Source organism: Felis catus, chromosome B1 (genome assembly GCF_018350175.1).
Source record: "Felis catus isolate Fca126 chromosome B1, F.catus_Fca126_mat1.0, whole genome shotgun sequence".
In the NCBI taxonomy this organism is placed as follows: domain Eukaryota; kingdom Metazoa; phylum Chordata; class Mammalia; order Carnivora; family Felidae; genus Felis; species Felis catus.
In genome coordinates this window covers 12,085,637-12,102,616 of record NC_058371.1, presented here as the reverse complement: position 1 = coordinate 12,102,616, position 16,980 = coordinate 12,085,637, and the positions used below count along the sequence as shown (strand labels likewise).

Sequence of the window (16,980 nt, the reverse complement as noted above, 5' to 3'; positions counted from 1 at the left end):
TACCACTCTCGGGGCGCCTGGGTGGCGCAGTCGGTTAAGCGTCCGACTTCAGCCAGGTCACGATCTCGCGGTCCGAGAGTTCGAGCCCCGCGTCAGGCTCTGGGCTGATGGCTCGGAGCCTGGACCCTGTTTCCGTTTCTGTGTCTCCCTCTCTCTCTGCCCCTCCCCCGTTCATGCACTGTCTCTCTCTGTCCCAAAAAAATAAATAAACGTTGAAAAAAAAAATTTAGAAAAGTACCACTCTCTTATGCTTGAAATATATACATACATACATATATATGTGTACATATATAAATACATATATACATATACATACATACATATATATGTATACACATATAAATACATATATATATACATACATATATACATACATACATATATACATACATATGTATATATGTATGTATGTGTGTGTGTATATATATATATATATTTTTTTTTTGGAACTTGTCTTAAATATCTGCTAAACATTCTCATTCTAGCTTCCATTCTAGCTACTTCTCTTTTACATTCTTCATCTATTAATTTAGGATTTTTAAAAATCTGTCTTCTACCTATCTCGTTCAATGTACTGATTCTCTCTTCAGCAACATCTACCTTACTGTTTAATCTACCCAATGAGATTTTATTTCAATAGCTATCATTGCATTTCTAGAATTCTTTTTGCTCCTTTAATAAGCTTCCCCCCCCCATTATATATTGTTCTTGCTTAATCTACATAGTTTATTTTAAACCTTTAAACACTGTAAAGATACTGACTATAATCTCTCTTGGTTTATCTCATTATATAAAATGTTTTCCAGTGTTAATTGTCAGTTTATTGTAATCACCGACTTTTCTTCCTAAAACATTCAGACAAAACTTTCCGATATTTGCCCCACCAGACTTCTGTTGTGTTGTTTTCATACATGTTTTCCTCATTACCTTTGCATGAGGTGCTAACATAAGGAGAAATGTGACTTTAGGCCACACTTGTGTGCAGACATAAGATTGCACATTTGTGTGTTGCTTTGTCAGGTTGGACAGCAGAACTTTTCTCATCCCTGTTCCATGGATGAATTAGGCTCTCAGCCTCCAGCAGTTCTGACACGTGAGCTCATTTTCTTCAGACATATTAAAAGTAAATTCTCTAACCACCGAGGCTTCTATTCATGGAGCTAAGCCTCTACAATCATTGGGATTTAGTATCATGCCCCTCTTTATTGAGCTGTAAGTTCTTTTTCTAGTACCCTGATTCCTTTTCTGTGTGTGTGTGTGCATGAGCGAGCAAGTTTGAAAAGAGAAGGGGGTTGGTTCATGTCAGGTCAGACGATGATATTTACTTAATCATCACTAATTTTGTGTGATCCTCAATTTGTGTGATCCTAATTTACCATCCTCAATTTAATAATCATCATCTGATAAGAGGGAATATATGAATCAAAGGGAAGTATCTACTGTTTTTCCCCTTCACTATGTAATTCAGCTCACAGAGTTATGGTTCTTTATGAAATATGTAATCCTAATCAAAATTTAAAATGTGTTAAATTAAAAATATCTGAAAAAATTTATAGGCAATATTAAGCTTCAGATAAATGTGTGAAATTTGAGGATTTGAAAATTATGAAATTACCCTTCAGATTTGCCACAATAGATAGACTTTACAGCGAGTTTTTTGGTTTAGGGTGAATATGTTGTTAGAACTAAAGGCAGGAGCACATTTTAACATGTTTATAAAGAAACCTAAACTAAGAGTGTATTTTGCTCATGACAAGATTCAGGATTTGCCCTTAACTTATAGCAACATCGGCCAAGGCTCAAAGCCAGCTTTAACTGTCTATGCACCTCCATTAACACATTATGAGAGCAGAAATCCACACCTACTCAGAACTATAAAAAAAACGAAAAACAAACAAAAAAAAAACAACACAACTTGGTAACAGAAATTTTGTTTCCAGTCCCATTTATACACTTCTAATTAGAATGGTATTCAGATTTCAGCTTTCTACTTTCTAGAAGAATAAATCTTTTTCAAACTTAGTCATTGTCATCTTTTCTTTTTTCAAATGAGAAAGTGGCACAATTAGGGAAACAAAGAGTAATGAGAAACAAAATCCTTAAGATGCATCGCTTAGACTTGCTTTTTCTAGAACATAAGATAAACAAATGATACATGTCCTTTTTTAAAAAGTATGTGGAAGGGACAGCAGACAACTCATTTACATCTGTAGCTCCTGATGTCACCCTGATCAGAATTTCTATCAAATATATTGAGGCCATATCAAAATCATAGCAAATAGCTGCCTTTAACAGAGGCCTTTGGTGTTTAATCTTTTGAAGCATATGAGAAGCAAAGATATGCCATATGCAAAGTAAAATCCTCTCCTGTCTTTGAAAATACCAAAGGTAACTTTTAAGTGCACTTACCATTTTCATCTTTGCAGATAAAATGTCTAGTAGGCAGGCTTATAGATGTTCGTGGGCTTTCTCTACCATTTAAATGTTTTTGAAATGAATAACAAAAAATAGTTACCCTTTTAAAAAAGTCAAATAGCACTTTAAACTACCTCTATGTAATATACATATTTTTAGCATCTGAGTTGACAAATATTATCCACTGAAATATAGCCTTGTGTGTAGATAGCCATACTGTCTAAATTAGATCCATAAAATTTACAGTTGAGTAAAAAAAATTTGATTAATTATAACTTGCATATTTAGTATAGCTATAAATATGCTACCACGTCACAGGTGATGTTTAAACATAGTGAATGCTTTATTACTCCCAGAGCTTATGTTTAAGTTTTATCTGAAACCTACTTTTCATTTGCATTTCTCTGATCATTAGTGATTTTGAGGAGCTCTTCATGGGTAAGTCATTTGTAGATCTTTGGAAACATGCCTATTCAGGTCCTATGCCTATTTAAACCCTGCTTTATTTGTTGTTTTGGTGTTTAATTATATCAATTCTTTATTCATTTTTGAATATTATCCCTTATCAGATATGCCATTTGACAATATCTTCTTCCATTCAATAGGTTGCCTTTTCATTTTGTTGATGGTTCCTTTCCTTATGCACAATATTTTTAGTTTAACATAATTTCAATTGTTTATGTTTGCTTTTGCTTCCCCTGCCTGGGGAGGCACATGGTATATCCAAGAAAAAATATAAAGATACAGATATTGCTGTCTTTATCTATATATTGCTCAGGCTGATGTCCAAGAGACTTACTTCTTGTTTTGTTTTAGGAGTTTTATGGTGTCAGATCTTATGTTTAGGTTTTTAATCCATTTTAAGGTTTTTTTTTTTTTTTTTTTTTTTTTTTGTGTCGAATGTAAGAAAGTGGTACAGGTTCATGCTTTTGATGTAGCAATCTGGTTTTCCCAATACCATCAAAGAGACTGCTTTTCCCATCATATATTTTTATCGCCTTTGATAAACTGACTATATAGACCACAATATGTCACCTCAAAATAGAATGGCTAGTATCAAAAACATAAGAAATAACAAGTCTTGGTGAGGATATAGAGAAAAGGAAATCATTTCACACTCTTTGGGGTATTGGTAATCAGTGCAGCCACTGTGGAATCACTACAGAGGTTTCTCGGAAAAAAAATTAAAAATAAAAATAGCATGGAATCTCGTAATTCCGCTTCTGGATATTTACCCACAGAAAATGAAATGAGCCTACATATCCGTTGATAAACGAATAGAGATAGAAGATGTGGCATACCAACACAATGGGATATTACTCAGCCATAAAAAGCGTGAGATTGTGCCACTTGTGACAACATAGATAGAACCAGAAGGTATGATGCTGAGTGAAGTAAGTCAGAGAAAGACAAATACAATATGATTTCACTTCTGTCTGTGACCTAAGACACTGACAACAATAGAAACAGACTCCTAATACAGAGAATAAATTGGTGGTAGTGAGAGAAGAGGGGAGAGGTGTGATAAGGGGTGAGGCAAAATAAGTGAAGACGATTCCGAGGTGGAAAATTCCAGTTAGTAAGTCACAGGGAAGAAAAGCACAACATAGAGACTACAGTCAATAATACTGTAATAACTGCATGGTGACAGATGGTGACTGCACTTTGCAGTGGTGTTGTCTCGTAATGCATATCTATTATAGTGCATCTCATAAGATGCATAATTGTTGAATCCTTTTATTACACACCTGAAACTAATATGTCCAGTATACTTCAATTAAAAATAAATAAAATAAAATAAAACCTGTACTTCAACTAGAAATGTTTATATGTAATATACAAAGCACATTTTTCTGATGACTATTTTTTGGATATACTATAATGTTATATAGAATATACTATAACGTTATAAAGAAAATAACCAAATTTAGTTTCCCTAGACTATGTTTTATTAATGTTTAAATTCAGATTCAAGAAAAGGGGCTTCTTAGAAAATATATTTAGCGGTCTCTGTGGGCTATGGCAGCAAAGGGACAGAGAGCTTGTACCTTCATACAAGAAGCACACAGCTGATTCTGCTCTTGCAAAATGGACTCCTCCAAGCTGAGTAGACAGTACAAACACAAACGCATCTATTCTATCAACTGGCTATTGCATCGTTATAAAAATAGATGTGGCAGACCAATAGAATTCCAGTTTCCTGATTTCTATCGATGTTCGATAGTCAAGAGGAATAAACTTACCTCTCAAAGTTTTTTTTCTCAGAAAGACTGAAGAATGCTTCTGCCCACATAATCGTCTGCTTTACTGAAGTGACTCTCAGCCTTTAGCAGACATTAGATCACATGAAGGGTTTAAGACACACACTGCTGAGCCCCACACCCAGAGACACCGATTCAGTACATCTGAGGTGAGACCAAGGATTTCTAAGCCCTTTTGTCAGTAATGCTGATGCTGATGGTCCAGGGACCACACTTTGAGAATCACTGAATTACTGGAATGTATCCATACGTGGGAGCTACAGCTTCTTAAACTTCCAAAAGCAGTAGAGATAAAACTTCCAAAATGGTTACATTCTGCCCTATCCATGAGATATGTCAGAAAGAGCAGTGGCCTGAACTTCTAATCTTTTTTTTGGAACCTTGCACAGAGAGAATGGAATTAATTAAACTGACAGAAGATGTAATCAACAGAATACCCATGGACATAACAGGTGCTACACTGATTCACACGAATCTATCCTAATCTTTTGTTTTTTCATTTATCTTTATCTGCAAATATTTACTCAGTGAAAAGGGAGAAAAGGGAGTGTAAAAAGTATGTCAAGTGCTCAAAGGTCATATTTTAACTGCCCTCCAAACGGGCTCAGTATCCCCAGATGATATCTGAAGATAGTTTGTGTCAGAAACAAAAAAGAAAATATAAATAAATTAAAAATAAATTATATCCCTAGTTCTTCACCTAATGTCTACTTTCAGTCCCTAAGCTAGTTATTAGAAGCTATTTGTGAAAATAAGTTGTCTTTGAGAACCGCGCTTCAGTGGTTCTGAATGAGTAGAGACAATATCCAGAATGTGAACTTCTGCATGCAGGAGAGAAGGGAGTGGGGAGTCGGGGGGAGGCACAAGATCACTTTTCTTCCTGGTCTTTGGTATTTCTCAGCAGTGTCTGGTCTTAGCAACTCTTTTAACCTCCAGCTGAACTCTGTTTCCTTATTTCTAAAATGGCAACAGTAATGTCTTTCTACCACTAGATTGTTGAGAAAACCAAATTAGGTCGAGTCTTATTTTCTTATAGATATAATTAACTACAATCTAACATATTCAATGCTGTTAAAAAAAAAAAGTAGGATGGGTGCCATTGTTACTAAGAGGAGAGTATCTTTAAATTTTTTTAATGTTTATTTTTTTTAAATTTTTTTCAACCTTTTTTATTCATTTTTGGGACAGAGAGAGACAGAGCATGAATGGGGGAGGGGCCGAGAGAGAGGGAGACACAGGATCAGAAACAGGCTCCAGGCTCTGAGCCATCAGCCCAGAGCCCGACGTGGGGCTTGAACCCACGGACCGCGAGATCGTGACCTGGGTGGAGTCGGACGCTTAACCGACTGCGCCACCCAGGTGCCCCAATGTTTATTTATTTTTGAGAGAAAGAGAGAAAGAGAGAAAGAGAGGGAGGGAGAGGGAGGGAGACACAGAATCTGAAGCAAACTCCAGGCTCCTAGCTGTCAACACACACACACAGGGCTCGAACTTGCGAGCCGCTGCAAAATCCTTACGTGAGCCAAAGTCAGAGGCTTAAGTGAGTCACCCAGGCACCACAAGGAATGTGTCTTTAGATCTCTTACTGTAATTCAACTATGCACTCCTAGTATTGCCTCGGTTTATAAAAAGCAATAATGGGCTATATATTACGAATGGTTAATATGTCACCTACTTTAAAAACTGACTTTGCCATGTGTCAATCTTATTCCAGTTCCGTGAAATTTGTTTCTCCTCAATGTGAGATGATGCTAGACTTGATAGCTTTTTAATATCGTGTTTATCACTATTCATAATACTCAGCAAAAATGCAGAAAATGTTCACTGGAAATGTTATACGGTGGGTGAATAAATGTTAATTTTCCAATTAAAATATTATTAGTCTAGAAAGAGAGCCACATTTTCAGTGAGCCTTTTTCTCTTCTCTTTTCCTCTGTGTTTGCGCGTCTGGGCACGATTACACTTCTTGGCTGCAAACTCAGCATCAGTATCCCCATAAGGAGTGATTTCAGATTTCCTGTATTAAATAATGTAGATACGGTAGGGGAGAAAGTGAAATATCTTACTAGGAAATAAAAGAGTCTTAAACAAAAGGCCCTCTGTCAAGAATGATGTCCTTTGTATGCTCTTTGCCTCTGTGGATGACAACAACAACAACAACAACAACAACAACAACAAAAAAGTGGCAAGTTGATGCTTCTGAACTATACTGCTGAAAGCAAAGCCGCAGCCTTGCAGGTGAACTTGGAACAATGTGTCTGCATCGCCTTTCTAGAATGAGCCATCTTATTAGGGATAGGACCTTCCCACTCTCAGACGGTATTTAAAACTATACGTGGCTAACTGTAAATGACCATTGAAAAGTCTTTAAAATTTACACATATCACAGCAACATTCAGATTAAAGACAAACTGTGAGTCCTCATCATCTCTTTTCAACTCTTTCTGAGCTTTTGCCTTTCACAAGCATCGGTTAAAAATCTGAGACGACATACGTCTTCCGATGCTTTCGTCTTGGGGAATGCAAACAGCACTGAATACAGTAATTTTAGAACCAAACAGAAGTGAATCGGAATTTGGTCTCAGGGAATGTTTCAAACAAACAAACAAACAAACAAACACATTGCCATGGATGATTTCTCTGACTCTCATTAACATATAATTCTCAAAGACACAAATACATTTGATGTGTATGCACTGATATATAAACTCTGTGTTCACTTCAGCTGTACTGTGAAATGTCACAGCCATACTGTGAAATCTCATAAAATTTTGAGATGTAGCACACTAACAGTATATTGCTGCCTCAACCCTGACAAGAAACAAGTGTCGAGGGCTTCCTTTTATATGTTTCAACGATGTTTAAAATATATAGACAGGAATACACAGGCTGCAGACATACTAAAATATATGAATTTTCTCCATGAGAAAACAAATGTGTTAAAGACATTACGCAAAAACATATTTAAAGCAATTGCTAACATGAAATCTGGATATCTAAGGTCAGTCTGGATCGCTGCTTTGCCATCTTTCCTAAAGTTAAAGAAAATTACGTGGATTATTTAAAAATGAAAGCTATATTTCAGTGTTGGACATGTAAAATCAAGACTGAGCACCCCTGAATTTTCGATGCATCTTCTATCTGCAGATATCCGGTAAAATAGTGACTGCCTAATGGCAAATTCAAGACTAGATGTTTGAGGGTTTATAGCACCGTGTTACTTTACTGTGTGAGATTTATTCTGTTTGTGAAAGGATTATTCTTAAGAAGTGGGGTATCTGAATGAGGAACTTACTATCCATTACAGGTGATCACAAATCAAATAGGCAAATGTAGTGTTAGCCATTTCTGGATTAAAACATGTCTTCCAAAAAACAAAGTCATTCAAAATCCATTATTTGCTGATAAAGATCAAATTTGTTTCTAAATATTCACATATGTAAATGAAAGTTCACTACTTTGAGGATTTTTAATCAATCATGAAGTCCATTACATATGAGAAGAAAACTAACAATACCCAAATTCACTGTGATAGTGATGCACGATAACCGATCTATCAGCAGAGTGGTATTACTAGTGTAATAAACATCTAAATTGTTACACTACACATTTTACTGAACAACCATACAAAGGATTAAAGGAAAAATCATCTAGATGGGCAACAACATGTTCTGTGTCTGATCCACTTTTCATTTGCCATACATGTATTCTTTTATTTTTTCTCTTAACTTTCCCTAAAGTTGATGGGCTTAAGATCGCTATTTCTTTAAAAGCTTAACGGTTTTTACGACATTTTGTCGTGGTGTTTGTTTAGATAGTTCTCAGCAGGACAGGAATTTGGCATTATACAAATGCAGCGTGTGTGTGAGTGCACATGTGCACACATACAAATATGCATATATGCATACAAGCAAGGAATAATATTTTGGAGAAAACTAACAGTTTTAATCCACAGGATGCCCTTCAGACACTGCTTTGTCCTCAAAGGACAAATAAATACCTAAAATTGAAACCCCAGGGGAACCTGGGTAGCTCAGTCAGTTAAGCGTCCGACTTCAGCTCAGGTCATGATCTCACGGGTCATGGGTTCGAACCCTGCGTCAGGCTCTGTGCTGACAGCTCAGAGTCTGGAGTCTGCATTGGATTCCTTGTCTCCCTCTCTCTCTCTCTGCCCCTTCCTTGCTTGTGCGCTCTCTCTCTCTCTCTCTCTCTCAAAAATAAACAAACTTACGAAAAACTGAAACCTCAATATATTTAGTTAAAAGACATGAGAAATAGAAGATGCGGACATGGATGAATCACTGACAAAATGTATGATGTCATTTCAGTTACATGTGCTGCCTTGATGAGAAAGACAAAATTTTGAAGCTTCAATTTCTGGTCTGCCAATGACTGTCTAATTTAGTATTTTGAAATCTCCTTTGATTTACACCAGTAATGATCTTACTTAATAAATAGTTGCTTTATATTCTCACTCTTCTCCCAAGAGAAGCCCTCCAGTCTACAGTTATTTGTCACTAGTAACTATAGGGAATATACAAAGACAACCACAAAAGTCATATAGTATTAGAAATAACTGTATGTTCTGGGCAGTGAGTGACATGATCTCGATAAACAGATAGCTGAGGGAGTTTTCAATAAGAAAAATGTAGGATATCTACGGACTACACTTAAATTCTTATGTTTAGAACTACGACTTAGTTAATGTGGTTGACCTCTCTTAAAGGGCAGGTTTTATCAGGTGAAGGCATACGATCTCAAACAGACCTTCCTAAACTTTATTTACCTGGGCATCTCTTTCAGAGTAATACATAATCTCAAGAATATTCATGAGAATTAAAAAAATAGTTTATAATTTGTTATGGCTGCAATACTTTACAGAAAATTTATATTTTGGTCATATTATTAAATACTGCATTACAGTGAAATAGAAAATAGCAAGACAGTAGATTTAAATGCAACCTCATCAATCATGACAAATGTAAACAGACTAGGGATTCCAAATAAAAGGTAAATAACGTCACACTAGATTAAAAAAACTACCCAACTGTACTTTCTTCAAGAGAAGCACTTTAAATATAATGCAAAAAAGAGGGGCTCTTGGGTGGCTCAGTCAGTTGAGCATCTGACTCTTGATTGCAGATCAGGTCATGCTCTCACGGTTCTAAAATCAAGCCCCATGTGAGGCTCTGTGGTGACAGCACAGGCCCTGTTTGGAATTCTCTGTCTCCCTTGCTCTCTGCCACTCCCCCATGCACATATGTTCTCTCTCTCACAAAATAAGTAAACATTAAAAAAAATTAAAAACATATAATGCAAAAAGACAGTCCAAAGTAAAAAGAGAAACACATACATGCCCACACACACCACACACTAGAAGCTAGATTGCCTCGTTTAGTATCAGACAAAACAGACATTGAGACAAGGAGTAATAGCTTCACAAATAGACACCATATGGGGCCATTAACAAGTCTCAATCATGTTTTTGGCATCCGCATGGGAGTGGGGAAGCAGGCCACAGCTCATCACGGTGTCAGAGCTCAAGTGTCCTAAGGAGATAGTCCTCATGGGTGAATGGCCCATTTCAGTTTGTTGGAGATCAAACAGCTGCACAGGGTGGTGGAAAACTAGAGTCCGGACGACACGAAGTGAGAGTGTGCACAGCTGGAGGGAGATGCCCGTGAGATGGGCAGACTGATGACATTCTAGAATATTGATCAGATAAGTAAATATACGAAGGATAAAGGGAGACATTCCATGTCTGTGAATGAGTCTAAGAATACGAAAAGGTAGGTACCATTGTGAACTCATGGTTTTCAACATAAAAGTTTGATAAATATAAACATTTCATGTATGTATGTATGTATTTATGTATGTATCTACCTACCTACCTACCTATCATTATATAGTCTGCGGAAGCAGATGCTAAGCCAGACTTTGACATGCAAGATATTTATAAGTGATCAACAACTACAGAAGGTAGTGGGGGAGAGGTGAGCAAAGGGAAAAGTCAAACTTTCTCAAACTCTTTTTCAACCTCAAGGGAAGCTTTGAAGCATAAATGGCCTTCCAGACTCATTCCTCAATGGGCTGAAATGTCCAGGGCCTTGAGACCCCCGAGATGATCAGTCAATGTGGATTTCTTCCTGAAGGACTGCGAGTCGGGCGAGGTAGCTCTCTGCAGTTGAAGATAAAGCCCTGAGACCTGAAGACTGTCTGCGTCTACTCCCAGCAGACACATTTCTAGGTCCATCACATACAAACCTACAGATACACACACACACACACACACACACACACACACACACACACACACACACACGCTTCAGCTATAATGCTTGTTTTGCAACAAATTTGCCCTGGTATGGTTGACATACTTGGGAGCATTTGGGGCCTAATATAAATTTTGAGTAAGTGTCTGTGCTATTTCCCCCTTTAAAAACATGGATAAAAGTAGAAAATTGTACTCAGCTAATACGAGGTGGTGGGAACACACAAAAGCCCCACATGTACACTCCACATTTAGCAGCTGTCTCGATTCATTGCATGTATTGTTGTACATGGTTGTGTTTTGTTACATTTTTCTTACTCGTAAACTGTCCTCTATGTATTACAACTAAAACCAAAAAACCCCACCTCATTAAACATCTCAAAATCGTTTCAGTGTCCTGCTTCAAAATGCCAAGGAGAGTGTGTAAGTAAAGCATCCTGTGTGAAGAACTGAAGGCGACAGAGCCCAATCCCCCCTCAGTGGCTCCTTTATGGGCCTGCTGTGGCTGATTTAGTGGTTTGACATGTCCCTAGTATTTCCAGAGACTTTAGCTGTTGAGTAAAGCCATTGATTGAGGGGAGAAAATGGATGGAAAAAGAAAACTGACAGTAAGACAGAAGTGAAAGGCGGCTATAAACTGGATCAAATATTCAGTTTTTTTCCCGAATATTCAGTTTTGATAAAATCTTGATAAAATATCTATTATACACACTTGGCCCAAAAGACCTATAAATGAAAGACAGAAAAGTCTGCACCAAGATTTGAGGCTGTTAAAAGTGGCATTTGGAACAACGGAGCAATGACCCACATCGGTCCACAGCAGGCGTTGCAAACTTCCTTCTGATTTCAGATTACCCAACCTTCCACCAATTCATAGTAACTGAGAAGCTGTAGCTCTTCCAAGATCCACTTCCATAAAAGACCTCAAAAATTTGTTTTTTTCCAAAGGTGAAGTACCATATTTACCGTAGTCATTATGCATTTTTAACCATTTTTTATGTGTGAAACTATGCTTTTATTAGGTTCTTATTTTCTTTCTTTTATATGTCACTGATGAAAACGTTGAGTGTTTCTGCTCCAACCTTTTTTCCATAAGCCCTGTGGTTTTTGTTGCCTGATTATGCATAGCGTAGTGATTTTTAGGAATGTGTGTAACATCACAGAACTAACTGTATATACATATGTACACATCACACTCCTCTATTATATATAAAAAATTGTATGAGATGATATAAACAAAAATATATGGCCATATAACTACATATGCTTCAATTAGGATCATGTGATCTCCTTTTTTTTTAGCTTTATGCCTTCTGATCTTTAAACAATTATCTATAAAATGAAATACATTAAGCTTTTTTTTTTTTCATTATGAAAAGCAAAGTAAAGGGACAAATGCAGCAAAATGCTGAGTTGTTCTAGCAGCAATTTCTTATATCCTAGGCAAGGAGAAAGCCCCATTATGGGAGCAGCTTAGCATAGTTTAAAAGCACAGTTGGATCATATTTAATAGCAAAAGCATCCAACTTGGGACAGCAGTGGGGTCCCACAGCACTAGACAGCACACACATTTTGAAGGTTAATGATGACCTAGTCTATTCTTACACTGCATTATTCTACTCTATGCAGAAATTTCAAGAAAAAGGTAGAGGAGTACGTGGGAAGATGTGCTGAGGACTGCCAGAATAATGTACAGGTATATATGCAGTTTTATTTCTTATGGATTTTATCTTCCCACGTCCATGCCTGTCATAAGACATCTCTGATCATTTCTTCTCAGAAGAGGTCTGTTTTATTAAACCCCAAGGAAAAAGTTGTCTGAAAGACTCTTCCGGCCCTGGCCGTTGTTTTCCTGCTATCTGCTATTTAAAGGTTGCTGCAGAGAAGCATCTGCAGAGCCCAAAAGAGGCGGCAGGAAGCTAAGAGTAAGCGGGAGTAGGCAGGGGCTGGGTGGGCACCACGGCCAGGGTCACCGCCACGGAGGCACTGAAGTGTAAGATCCAGCTCTGCAGCAGGAAGGCCAAGATAACCAGGAGAGGGCCAAGCGCCCTCTCTGCTCTCGGGCCGAGGGGGGGAAGTCGAGCCTGGGAGCAGGCACAGGCTGAGGTGGCCTCCTTGAACCCCAGGATCCAGCAGGTGGACGAGGAGCTGGACGGTGCCCAGGAGCGCCTGGCCACTGCCCTGCAAAAGCCAGAGGAAGCTGAAAAAGCCGCTGATGGGAGTGAGAGAGGAATGAAAGTTACGGAACACCAAGCCTTAAAAGTTGAAATAGGGGTGGGGCGCCTGGGTGGCGCAGTCGGTTAAGCGTCCGACTTCAGCCAGGTCACGATCTCGCGGTCCGGGAGTTCGAGCCCCGCGTCAGGCTCTGGGCTGATGGCTCAGAGCCTAGAGCCTGTTTCCGATTCTGTGTCTGCCTCTCTCTCTGCCCCTCCCCCGTTCATGCTCTGTCTCTCTCTGTCCCAAAAATAAATAAACGTTGAAAAAAAAATTAAAAAAAAAAGTTGAAGTAGGGGTGCCTGGGTGGCTCAGTGGGTTAAGCATCTGACTTCAGCTCAGGTCATGATCTCACTGCTTGTGAGTTCGAGCCCTGCCTAGGGCTCTGTGCTGACAGCTCAGAGCCTGGAACCTGCTTCGGATTCTGTGTCTCCCTCTCTTTCTGCCCCTCCTCCACTCATCCTCTCTCTGGGTCTCATAAATAAATAAATAAATAAATAAATAAATAAATAAATAAATAAATAAATGAATGAATGAATGAATAAATGAAATTTACAAAAAAAAAAAAAAAGATGAAGACAGAACTCCAGGAAATCCACCTCAGAGAAGCAAAGTGCATTGCAGAAGAGGCAGTGGGAAGTATGAAGAAGTGGCTGGGGATTACAGAGGGGGACTTGGAGGGCAGAGAGGAGCAAGCCAAGCCACAGAGTCCCTGTGCCTGGAGACAGAGGAGCCAACCAGACCGACAGACCTGAACGTGAAGTGCTTGAGTACTGCTAAAGAAAAGAACTCTCAGAGGGAAGACAAACGCGGGGACGCGGTAAGGCTTCTTGCGGATACAGTCCAGGAGGCAGAGCCCCGTGCCGAGTCTGCGGAGAGGTCAGTGGCCAAGCTGGAGAAGACAACTAATGACTTGCAAGATCAGCTGAGAGGCACCAAAGGGGAGCACGTCTGTACCAAGAGGCCGGTTCGACTCTGCCTGACCTGAATGAGGGGTACAGCACCCCAGTCCCACGCTGCCTCTGCTCCTCCCTCTGACCTCCACTCTGCCTTTCCCTCGCCAGACAGAAGCTGGCCTTGGAACTGAGGGCTGACCTTCCGCTGGAAGGCTGCTTTCTCTCTTTGCCACCTCTCTCCCACCCCAACTCCTGTGTCTTTTTCAAAACACTGTCCCTGCCTCTCTCCTGAGGTTCCATTTAGGCTTGAGGCTGAGCACCTTCGGAAACAACATTTAAGAGAATGTGAGCACAATGTAAAGGGTTCTTGAAAGCATGTTGTGTTATACGCGTTTTACAATTACCTTTTCTGTTGTTGATGATGCAGCAGCCATTTGTACAACATTCCTAACAGTTCCACGTCTGAGGCAGTAGTCTAACACCTTCCTCCCATTTGGAAAGAAATGTTTTGACTTAATGCATACTGTCCCCTCCACAGGGGAGGGAGGGAGAAACACAGGGGCCTGCCTTACTGAGGGCCAGAGACAGGAGAGGGACCCATGGTGATTCCACAGTGATTCCAGGAGGAATTAAAAACAAAAAAGTGTGGCTCAGTTTCAGCTTTAAGGCATCTTCAAGCAACTTTGTTTTTATTTTTATTTTTTCATCAGAATTGACCAAATTGAGATGTGAGCCCTCTGAGACAAAATCCTTCTTGTATTTTTACCCCTTTCCCAACCCCTCACAGAATGAATCAGGTTCCCCTGATCTTGAGGTTACCACTTATTTGCTCTCCTGCCTCCTTGAAAGAAAAGGAAAGGAAAGGAAAGGAAAGGAAAGGAAAGGAAAGGAAAGGAAAGGAAAGGAAAGGAAAGGAAAAAGAAAAAAGAAAGGAAAGGAAAGGAAAGGAAAGGAAAGGAAAGGAAAGGAAAGGAAAGGAAAGGAAAGGAAAGGAAAGGAAAGGAAAGGAAAGGAAAAGAAAAGAAAAGAAAAGAAAAGAAAAGAAAAGAAAAGAAAAAAGAAAAGAAAGGAAAGGAAAGCAAAGAAAAGAAAAAAGAAAAAAGAAAAAAGAAAAAAGAAAGGAAAGGAAAGGAAAGGAAAGGAAAGGAAAGGAAAGGAAAGGAAAAAGAAAAGAAAAGAAAAGAAAAAAGAAAAAAGAAAAGAAAGGAAAGGAAAAAGAAAAGAAAAGAAAAGAAAAGAAAAGAAAAGAAAAGAAAAGAAAGAAAAGAAAAAAGAAGGAAGGAAGGAAGGAAGGAAGGAAGGAAGGAAGGAAGGAAGGAAGGAGAAAGAAAGAAAGAAAGAAAGAAAGAAAGAAAGAAAGAAAGAAAGAAAGAAAGAAAGAGAAAGAAAGACAGACAATCATGTGTTTGCCATTGATTTGGCCATATGAAACAGACTTGTCTTGTCACCCTTTTGTGGGTCTGAAGCTGTTGCCTCTAAAAGTGCCACCTCATTGTGCTTTGTATCCGTTAGTGCCGGAGAGATCTTAAGTAGCTTATGTCCAAAACTGGTTTTAAATTTTATGTTATTTTGAAACTTTGCTTCTTTAGGGTTGGGGCACACTGGCCGTCCCAATGGCTGAGAACTCTCTGCAGTCTTCGGGTGGATGTCGTGCTGATCTTTTTAAAAAAAGTTTCTTTCCCCACCCAATTCCCCTTTTCGGTGAGGTTTCTGTGAGGTCTGTTAAGTATGCCTCCTGCTGCTCAGTGGCTTAAAATGCACTCTCCTTTGGTGTGCTCGCTCTCTCTGGGGGCTAATTGAGAGAAAGAAATTAATACTGCAACTATTTTGATATTGCAAATCAACAGGTGTCCTTTTGAAATAAAGAACCAGCCCCTCCAAAATAAATAAATGGAACACATGAATAAAGCTTGTTGGAAATGCCTTTGAAACGGCAAGAGGAGAGTAATATTGAGCATTTGTCATGTGTGTGTTAGACATCTGCATATCTTCTTTAGAAAAATGACTTTCCATATCTTCTGCCCATTTCTTTAACTGGATTATTTATTATTTGGGTGCTGTGTTTGAGAAGTTCTTTACAGATTTTGATGTGGGAAATCAAATAGCTATGTCCTGGGTTAGGAGATTATAAAGAACACATTGCAAAGCAGAAAACTGCTTTCTGGCCTTGCTGAAAACAGCAGACCATGCTTGGTTTATCTAGTTCATATCTCTCTAGGGGGCACTCACTTTGCTTATCTAGTTCATGTCTATCTAGGGGTTAGATCTTGCCTGTTGTCATAAATTCCGTAGACAATGTTATCGCATGGAACATTTCATCCTGTCTTGTTGTTTTGCACGTTTTCTATACATTCTTCCCGGCACATAGCCCGCCAACGTATTGCGCAATGTTACGCTAAATGTCATCTCAGCACATGCAGGAGCTTGAGAGCAGCTCGGGGAGACTTCTCACAGCCTCCCTCTCACCTCCCCTGACTTGGATGGAGTCTTTAGTAATCCTTTGTGCCCCCCTTGGCTTTGCTGGACCAAGCCGAAAGCCAAACTCACAACTGGTGACCCTGACGTGTTCCCACATCTTGGATACTAACCCTTCATCACATGTACCATTTGCAAATATCTTCTCCCATTCCTTAAGTTGTCTTTGAGTTTTGTTGATTATTTCCTTCGCTGTGGAGAAGCTGAAAGGGGAACCCTCGTGCACTGCTGCTGGGAAAGCAAACTGTGCAGCCCCTCTGGAAAACAGTACAGATGTTCCTCAAAAAGTTAAAAATAGAACCAGCCTATGAGTCAGCAATTGCAACACTAAGATTTTACCCAAAAGATAAAAACATACAGAATCAAAGGGACACATGCATCCCAATGTCTAGACCCGCACTATTAACAATAGCCAAAGTATGGAAAGAGCCCAAATGTCCATCAACTG

General features: G+C 38.9%; 1 protein-coding gene across 1 annotated transcript in view; it reads left to right on the top strand.

Annotated features, from left to right (window-relative positions):
* The window catches only part of LOC111560136 (tropomyosin alpha-3 chain-like), a 38,480-nt gene extending 23,976 nt beyond the window's left edge, over positions 1 to 14,504 (top strand). Inside the window, 4 exon segments of the mRNA XM_045055859.1 lie at positions 1,021 to 1,093; positions 12,887 to 13,221; positions 13,734 to 13,860; positions 13,863 to 14,504. Coding sequence (XP_044911794.1) covers positions 1,021 to 1,093; positions 12,887 to 13,221; positions 13,734 to 13,860; positions 13,863 to 14,149 — 822 coding nt within the window. The 3' untranslated portion in view covers positions 14,150 to 14,504.
* Positions 14,505 to 16,980: the final 2,476 nt, after the last annotated feature.